This window comes from Rattus norvegicus, chromosome 4, assembly GCF_021556685.1.
Source record: "Rattus norvegicus strain SHRSP/BbbUtx chromosome 4, alternate assembly SHRSP_T2T, whole genome shotgun sequence".
NCBI lineage: Eukaryota > Metazoa > Chordata > Mammalia > Rodentia > Muridae > Rattus > Rattus norvegicus.
The window spans coordinates 112,054,377-112,063,279 of NC_141537.1; the positions used below are offsets into that span (position 1 = coordinate 112,054,377).

General features: G+C 40.4%; 1 protein-coding gene across 2 annotated transcripts; it reads left to right on the plus strand.

Moving 5' to 3' along the window:
* Window positions 1–1,098: 1,098 nt before the first annotated feature.
* Reg3a (regenerating islet-derived 3 alpha) lies at window positions 1,099–3,865 on the plus strand. Of its 2 annotated transcripts, none has more exons than NM_001145846.2 (6): window positions 1,099–1,147; window positions 1,452–1,529; window positions 2,259–2,377; window positions 2,574–2,711; window positions 3,221–3,347; window positions 3,589–3,865. In NM_001145846.2, exons 2-6 carry the CDS (start codon window positions 1,457–1,459, stop codon window positions 3,654–3,656), a joined length of 525 nt encoding a protein of 174 aa, NP_001139318.1. In that variant the 5' UTR covers window positions 1,099–1,147; window positions 1,452–1,456; the 3' UTR covers window positions 3,657–3,865. The 2 variants fall into 2 exon arrangements, with proteins under 2 accessions (NP_001139318.1, NP_742074.2); NM_172077.2 differs by having other exon boundaries at window positions 1,126–1,147; window positions 1,323–1,529.
* The last annotated feature ends 5,038 nt before the right edge of the window (window positions 3,866–8,903 follow it).

Genomic DNA, 8,903 nt, shown 5'->3' on the forward strand with positions numbered 1-8,903 from the left:
AGAAATTATTCTAGATTTATTCTTTTAAATATGCCCATGCATGTGTCTATGTGAATGTTTATCATTGTTTGAGAGTATAAATGCTCATTTAGATTGAAAGAGGACATTATACCTTCTGGGGCTGGATACAGATGGTTATAAAGTACCTGATTTGGATGCTAGGAACCAAACCAGTCCTCTGGAAGAGCACTTTGTGCTATTAACTGTTGACCCATCTCTCCAGCCTCCTAATTTCTATAGTATATATGTTAAATGTTACTAGCTATTCACTGTGCTGACATTTATACACATAGAGGAAAAGGAAAGATGGCTAAACATGTAATTGTTTAATGTTAACTGGGTTAGTATCATCAGCATGGGTAAATTACATCTATGCATTTGCATTTGGCAAAAGATAGTTTTCTTCTTTTTTTTTTATTAACTTGAGTATTTCTTATATACATTTCGAGTGTTATTCCCTTTCCCGGTTTCCAGGCAAACATCCCCCTAATCTCTCCCCCTCCCCTTCTTTATGGGTGTTCTCCTCCCCATCCTCCCCCCATTGCCGCCCTCCCCGCAACAATCTAGTTCACTGGGGGTTCAGCAAAAGACAATTTTCTAAGTGCTCTTGTACTTGGTGACTTCATGGAATCTATAACTGAAGTAAAGACCTGCTTATAAGCATCTCTTTTCACAGTCTGTGTGGCTGTGTAGGAAGTATAAAATTGAAACTCAGTGGTTACAATGTCTAAGACAAAAATGTTGTTCAGTTGGGTTGTAACTCATGATTTTCATGCATTTAAAAAATTAAGCAAAGAAACTTCAGTGATTTATATATAGGAAATATGGTCAGATGTTCCATAGTGATAATGCTTGTGAAGTAGAAAATAGTTTAAATGTTGCCATTTTACAATCAATTGCAGAATTTCAAACATCACCTGCACCTGTGGATAGAGCATATTTGCTAACATTTGTGTGTTAGTTTCTGTCTTTGCCAGGAAGTCTCCTGCAATTTTTGCTGGGAAGCTCTCTGAATGTATGCCAAGCACTACCCATTATCCTGACTTACATAAGCATTCACTTATTCACTTTGATGCCCCTCCTTCGAATCCTATCATAAAAGCAGTCAGTTTTGTCCTGACGAACATCCCAGATCACTGCAAGGCAGGTAAGTGGGAGTCGAATGATGCTGAGAGCCTAGCAGGGGATCATCCCTCATACTATAGAGAAAAGATACAAGAGAATCTCTGTCCTAATGGAAAGTAGGACTCTGAGAATTAGCAAAGTCTTCCTGGGTGATTTTCTGTGCAAGGGGAAATATTAGATTCTCCATTTCCTTCCAGACCTTAGCAAAGCAGAGATGGGGCTAAGACTAGTGTATCCCTGAAGACCTAGGCAAAGGGAGAGAGGGCCCTCGTTTGCTTGTTCTCGTTGACTACACTCTCTGTGCCCTGTTTGCTGCTTCCTTGAAGACAAGATGCTGCCTCGTCTGTCCTTCAACAATGTGTCCTGGACGCTGCTCTACTACCTGTTCATATTTCAGGTACGAGGTAAGTCTTCTCTGACTCCGGCACTGAATTATCTGTGAGTGTTAAGAGAAAAGGAGCAAAGGAGTGTTCTTAGAAGTCTCATGTGGTAATTGGGAGGGGTCTCTGCACAGGAATATCACCTCATGCATCTGCTTGCCTTCTTCCATGCTGCTGGCAGTGAAAAGTGTCAGTGTTGCATCAGCACTGGAGTGAGAGGGTTTCCATTTTGTCAGGAGGCTCTCAATTATGATAGTATGTATGTTGGAGTAGGGAAGTATGAGGGCCACTAATGAGGCATACAGCTGGACCCTGCAGAGAATACAGTGTCACAGGGGAATGTGTATAAAGTATAAAACGAAAAAAAGAAGCTCTTCTACACCGAAAATCATTTTTTTTAAAAAAAATATGAGGCACCTAGTTAGGTATAGTGGTAGGTACCTTGAAAACTAGCATTCAGGAGGGAGATGCAGGAGGGTATCTGTGAGTTCAAGGCCAACTTCTTCTGCATAGTAAATTACAGGACATCCAAGGCTACAGAGAGAATTTGTCACAAAGAGAGCAAAAACAAACAAATAAAAAAAACCAAACAACAGTATCATGAGAAGGGAAGTTTAGTGGGGCTGTCACTGTCTTGATTGTAGCCACCCACTGCACAAAACGGCCTTTGTAAACATTCCCTTGAGTTTTTCTCCCTGTCCAGCTCCCACTCTCTATCTCATGCCATCCATCTCTTTATCTCTCTCCATCCAGGTGAAGACTCCCAGAAGGCAGTGCCCTCTACACGAACCAGCTGCCCCATGGGCTCCAAGGCTTATCGTTCTTACTGCTATACCTTGGTCACGACACTCAAATCCTGGTTTCAAGCAGATGTGAGTGATGAAGGGTGGGGCTGAAGATACCAACATAAAGTGCAAATTGGTGACAGGAGAAGAGATTTCCTGTTCCCATGGCTCCATGGTGGTGGGGTCAGAATAACTGTTCTTTTTTCATGTAATCTTTCTACACATCTACCCCACCACTAGACAATGGACTCTCAGTCTCTCTCTCATTCTCTTCCTTAAATAGCTGGCCTGCCAGAAGAGACCTTCAGGACACCTTGTGTCTATTCTTAGTGGAGGTGAGGCTTCCTTTGTGTCTTCCCTGGTGACAGGCAGAGTGAACAACAACCAAGACATCTGGATTGGGCTCCATGATCCAACAATGGTGAGATTCTAATTATTTCCTGTTTTATCTCCAGGAGCTAATGTCTCCCAAGCACAATTTTTCTTGTCTCCTGTCTGTGTATAATGTCCTAGCACTCATAGTGGGTGACATTAGGGTAAGGAACATCCTCAATACCAGAGTGAAAGGCTGAGTTCTATGGAGGTTCCTATTATTCAGCTTAATTTATTTTCCTATTTTCAACTTTTGCATTTTTCTTTTATTTAAGAAAGTCAATTGATGACTTCTTTTATCTTCAAGTAACTTTCACAAAAAATTTTGAGATCATTTTAAATTAAGATAAGATTTATATTTATTTATTAAATATTAGGCTTATTTATTTTGTATGTAAGTTTTCTCTAAATGTATGTGGGTGCATTATTCTTGTTCTTGTGATTATTGGCAAGGAGGAGTCTTATGAGATAAACTTTAAGTCAGAATTTCTAAGGGAAAAGTAGCCTGGTGAAATGGATAAAGTTCCATGAAGCTCTCTTCATACCTCTACTGTGCAGGGTCAACAACCCAATGGAGGTGGATGGGAGTGGAGTAACTCTGACGTACTGAATTATCTCAACTGGGATGGGGATCCTTCCTCTACTGTCAACCGTGGTAACTGTGGCAGTCTAACAGCTACCTCGGGTAAGAAATGGAATAAACACCATTTTTGCCCAATATATTCAGTTCTCTCCTCTACCACAGAGTCTGACCTTATGATTATACTCTGGAACTAGGGAAAGCAGTATGGATTTGTGTCTTTCTAACGTTCCAGTTTCTACCTAGAGAATGACTGAAGCTGAATGAAAGGCTCTGAGCCTAGGACACATTCTAAGGTGCCCCAATGTGATAGTCCTAAGAGCCAAGGTGTCTCCTCTCTCTCCAGAGTTTCTGAAGTGGGGAGACCATCACTGTGATGTGGAATTACCTTTTGTCTGCAAGTTCAAGCAGTAGACCCGCAGCATCCTGAGTTTATCATGAAGGTCACCGTGACAAGGGATGTACATGACAAGGCTGTACTTGCTTCACAGTCCTGCATCAGACTTGCTGTTATGATTTTCCATCTTCCTTCATCCGTTTTCTTCCCCCCATTTCAGGCTTTTTTTGGTATAGTTCCTGCTTTGCAATCTTGAAGATAAATAATACATAAAATCTTTTATTTTTTATCTTGTGTTTTACTCTCCTGATAAGACTTGGCCAAGGGTTGGAGAGTGGTTGGGAAAGAAAACTACACATTCACGACAGCTCAATGTCGACTTCCTGGTATGCTAGGGAGACTATGGGCTCTAGAGTGCTCTCTTCTAGATGACCATACTATCCTCTCACATCCTCCTTGCTTGGCAAACGGAGGGTAAAACTAGCCTCCACATTTCCTCAGGGCAGTAACAGTAGGGTAACCCAGTTAAATCCAGTACTGTGATTCCTTTAGTTTATATCCATGGAGTGAGTTCTCAGGCCCATTTCTTATGTCATTTCAGCCCTTTTGGCCTAGGTCCCCAGAAACCACGACGTGCTTTAGCTCTAAGCTGTCCTTCATGATCACTAAGGATATGTGTTCAGGAATTTAAAATGTGCATGTAATCAGCTAAACCTCATCCATTTAATTTAGACTCCATCAAGCCTCACAGTCTCAATTGCTATGCCCACCTACCTCATTTTCAGGCTAGACTCTGTTGCCACAAGGCAAAGACTCACAGATACAGACTTTAGGAATGTTGATTGTCTTCCCAGTGTTCTCTCTGTCATCAGCCTTTTCTCATTGTCTACTTAACACTGTATCAGTCCTATTAAAGCCAACCTTAGTCTCTGATAGTCTCCCATGGTGCTGTCTCTAGGCTATCTCTCATGGCTACAGTGTAGTTCAGTAATGCTCACACATTTGAACTCCCATAAAGTTGTGGATCAAATAAATCCCTATAGAGCTAGATTTCCAGTCTATCCAGTGAATAGGTTATCTATTAATATGTACTGAAAGCTGTGAAAATAAAAAACATGGAACACATTTATCAAGAATTGATTTAACAAAAGTTATACACACACGTATTCATATATATTTCACATATCCACACTCACTTAATACCTACATGCAGAAATATGAATGCTTAAACCATAGCTTAAATCATAGCATATAAAAAATTAACTCAAAGACTCCATGGCTCTATGCATAAAGGTTGTGGCTGTCAAGCTTGAAGATAGGAGTTCAATCTAGGATCCAAATGATATTAGCAGAGAAGCCCAAATCCATGTGCATGCACCATACAAACACCTCCTTCAACACACATTTGTGCACAAAATAAAGAAAAAATAATACTTAAAACTAAATAAAGTGAAAATTAACTCAAAATAAGTGAAAGACATGATTACATTACCAAGAGCAGGAATAAATAATTGGGAAGAATTTAATGAATTTAGTCTGGACCATAAGTTTTCATCTAAGTCCAAAAGAACAACCAAGAGAACAAGAGAAAAATGAGAGTGACAAAAATAAAAAGTGTCTGCCTGAAAAACTACATACAAGTAAGGCAATAGAGTGAACAGGCTATGTTTAGAAATACATATATAGAAGCAACAACAATTAGTGAAAAAGGATGCCAAAAATTGGAGGAGAATGGGGAGGGGATTATTGGAGGATTTGGAGAGAAGAAACCGAAAGGAGAATTGCTGTACTTACATTATAAATTCAAAAAATAAAAATATGTGAAAAAATGTGTTGAATAATGTAGCAGTTAAGAGAATAAAAAGCAGAACTACAGAACCAGAGAACTTAAGAGATTATATATGAGGTCAGTGGCTCATACACAAAATGAACAAGAAGCACAAACAACTCAACCATGTAAAGAAAAAATGAGCCCACTTGAAAGCAAGCAAAAGCAACTGAATAGAGACCACTCAAGGGAATTTGTAAGCACCCACAGCTGTATTTGAAAGACAAGGGGTAACATCACTAATTGTCAGGCATATGCAAATTGAAAGCATTCCGTGGCCTTTCTTTGCACCTGTTACCATGACTGTTCACAGCAGATGATAGACAAGTGCTGGGGAGGATGCAGAGAAAAGGGAATCTTTGTAGATATTTAATAGAAAGGAAATTTTATAGCCATTATGTAAAGTATGGGGCTTCCTCAAAGAGCTAGAAATAGAGCTGTCATCAGACTCCTGATGAGTAGTAAACATGTGAAGGAAACAACATCAATATGAAATGGAACTTCTTTAGCCTCGGCATTTCTTTCAGCATTGCTCAAAGAAGAAAACATATAGATGACCAGATTTTTAAAAATGAATGTATTTTATTTTAATTATGTATGTGTAAGTGGGGAAGGGCGATATACATATAAGAGTTATGTTACTGTGCAGGCCAGTAAATGGTGTTAGGGACTCTGGAGCTGGAGTTACAGACATGTGAGCCAGTGGACTGGGAAAAGAACTTAAAGTCTTCTGCAACAGCATCTCTCCCTCAATTTTTCTTATGTAGTATATTCATGGGAGAGTACCTTCAGATACTAGAAAATTCTGTCATCTTTTAGCATATCAGTAAGATTGTCTTTTTCTTCAGAGCTCAAATGCCACTTCTCTGCATTGGGATTTGCCTGAGCTCTTCCTCATCTACATCATTTTCCTGCTTATAGTTTCCTTTCACAGCTTAACACGGTGGCAAGCAGCAACTAGGACTACCCATTGCCCAGCCCTCTCCACAAAGGAAAATGCAGTCTCTTTTGTTAATTTGGGAAATTATTCATTCAGGCATTCAACAGAAATATGGTAACATGTGAGGCTGTAATCAAACACAATTGAAGGGTCTATGTACTGATTTAAGCTGCTTTCATCTAGTAATCTTCCTTTTATTACTGCCTTCCAAAGAAACAAGGTGAAGGCAGAAGATGACTAGCCTCTCATCGTTTGGGAAACTGAGGCAGGACAATTGCTGTGAGTTTGAGGCCATCTTTGGCTACAAAGTTTGTTGTCACCCTAACCTACAAACATAGACTCTTAAAAACAAAACAAAACACAACAAAAAACTCGTCTAGTCCCGGATTTTAGTGGGATTGCTTCAAGTTTCTCTCCATGATGTTGGTTATTGGTTTTCTGTATATTGCTTACTATGTTTAGGTATGGGCCTCGAATTCTGAACTTTCCAAGACTTTTATCATGAAGGGGTGTTCAATTTTGTCAAATACTTTTTCTGCATCTAATGAAGTGATCATGTGTGTTTTAGAGTTTGTTTGTGTAGGGGATTACATTGATGGATTTCAGTATATTGAGCGATCCTTGCATCCCTGGGAAGAAGGCTACATGACCATGGTGAATGACTGTTTTGATATGTTCTTGGATTCCAGTTGTGAGAATCATATTGTGTATTTTGGCATTGAAATCGGTCTGAAGTTCTCTTTTTTTGTAAGGTCTTTGTGTAGTTTAGGTATAAGCATAATTGTTGCTTCAAAAAAGAATTGGACAGTGTTTCTTCTGTTTCTGTTTTGTGGAACTGAGGAATACTGAATGGCTGAGAAGCATGTAAAGAACTGTTGGACATCCTTACTCAGCAAGGAAATGCAGATCAAAATGCACCTCACACTAGTCAGAATGGCTAAGATCAAAAACTCAGGTAGATGCTGGTGAAGATGTAGAGAAACAAACACTCTTCCATTGTTGGTGGGATTGCAAGCTGCTACAACCACTGTGGAAATAAGTCTGGTGGTTCCACAGAAAATTGGACATAGTTCTACCTGAGTGGCCAGCTATACCACTCCTGGGAATACACCCAAAAGATGCTCCAACATATATACAAAGACACATACTCCACTATGTTCATAGCGACCTTATTTATAATAGCCAGAAGCTGGAAAGAACCCAGATGCCCTTCAACAGAGGAATGGATACAGAAAATGTGGTACATTTACATAACAGAGTATTACTCAGCTATTAAAAACAATGACATCCTGAAATTCTTAAGCAAATGGATGGAACTAAAAAATATCCCGAGTGAGGTAACCCAATCACAAAAGAACAAACATGGTATGCACTCATAAATGGATGCTAGCCCCAAATCCTGGAATACCTAAGAAAAAATTCACAGATCATATGAAGCCCAGGAAGAAGGAAGATCAAAATTTGGATGCTTCAATTCTTTCTTTGAAGGAAGAACAAAATACTCATGGGAACAAATACAGGGACAGTTTGTGGAACAGGGACTGAAGAAAAGGTCACTCAGAGACTGCCCCACCTGGGGATCCATCCCATATTCTGCCACCAAACCCCGTCACTATTGTTCATGCCAAGACATGCTTGCTGACAGGAGCCTGATGCCCATTGAGAGGCTTTGCCAGAGTCCTACTGATACATATGAAGATGCTAGCAGTTAACCGTTGGACTGAACAAGGGGACCCCAATGAATGAGTTAGAGAAAAGACTGAAGGAGCTGAAGGAGCTGAAGGAGTTTGCAATACCATAGGAAGAACAATATTATCAACCAACCAGAGCTCTCTGGGGACTAAACCACCAACCAATGAGTACACATGGAGGGACCCATGATTCCAGTCACATATGAAGCAGAGGATGGCATTGTCCAGCATCAGTAGGAGGAAAAGCCCTTGGTCTGGTGAAGGCTTGTTTTCCCAGTGTAGGGGAATGCATTGAGGTGGTAGTGGGTGGGTGGGAGTGGGAACATCCATAGAACCAGGAGAAGGGGGAGGAATACAGGAGAGGGGAAAAAGGGGATAACATTTGAAATGTAAATACATAAAGTATCCAAGAAAAATAAAATTAAAAAAATAAATAAGCAAGTCCAGGATCCTGGCTGTCATTAAAATTTCTGCTGTAAAACTAGAGATCTGTGTTCAGATCCCAGTGCCCACATAAAATCCGGAGGGTGTAAGTGTTACTCCTGTAGTTCTGGGGGAGGGAGGTCAGTTAGACAGAGACAGCTGGATTCTTTTTTTTTTATTAACTTGAGTATTTCTTATTTACATTTCGAGTGTTATTCCCTTTCCCGGTTTCTTGGCCAACATCCCCCTAACCCTCCCCCTCCTCTTCTTTAGGGTGTTCCCCTCCCCATCCTTCCCCCACTGCCGCCCTCCCCCCAACAATCACGTTCACTGGGGGTTCAGTCTTAGCAGGACCCAGGGCTTCCCGTTACACTGGTGCTCTTACTAGGATATTCATTGCTACCTATGAGGTCAGAATCCAGGGTCAGTCCATGTATAGTCT

Excerpts from the sequence above, each read along its gene's own strand:
- Reg3a (NM_001145846.2), top strand. The coding sequence starts at position 1,457 with ATGCTGCCTCGTCTGTCCTTCAACAATGTGTCCTGGACGCTGCTCTAC. Across the intron at positions 1,530-2,258 it reads GTTCATATTTCAGGTACGAG|GTGAAGACTCCCAGAAGGCA; the intron begins GTAAGTCTTCTC and ends CTCTCCATCCAG. Across the intron at positions 2,712-3,220 it reads GGCTCCATGATCCAACAATG|GGTCAACAACCCAATGGAGG; the intron begins GTGAGATTCTAA and ends TCTACTGTGCAG.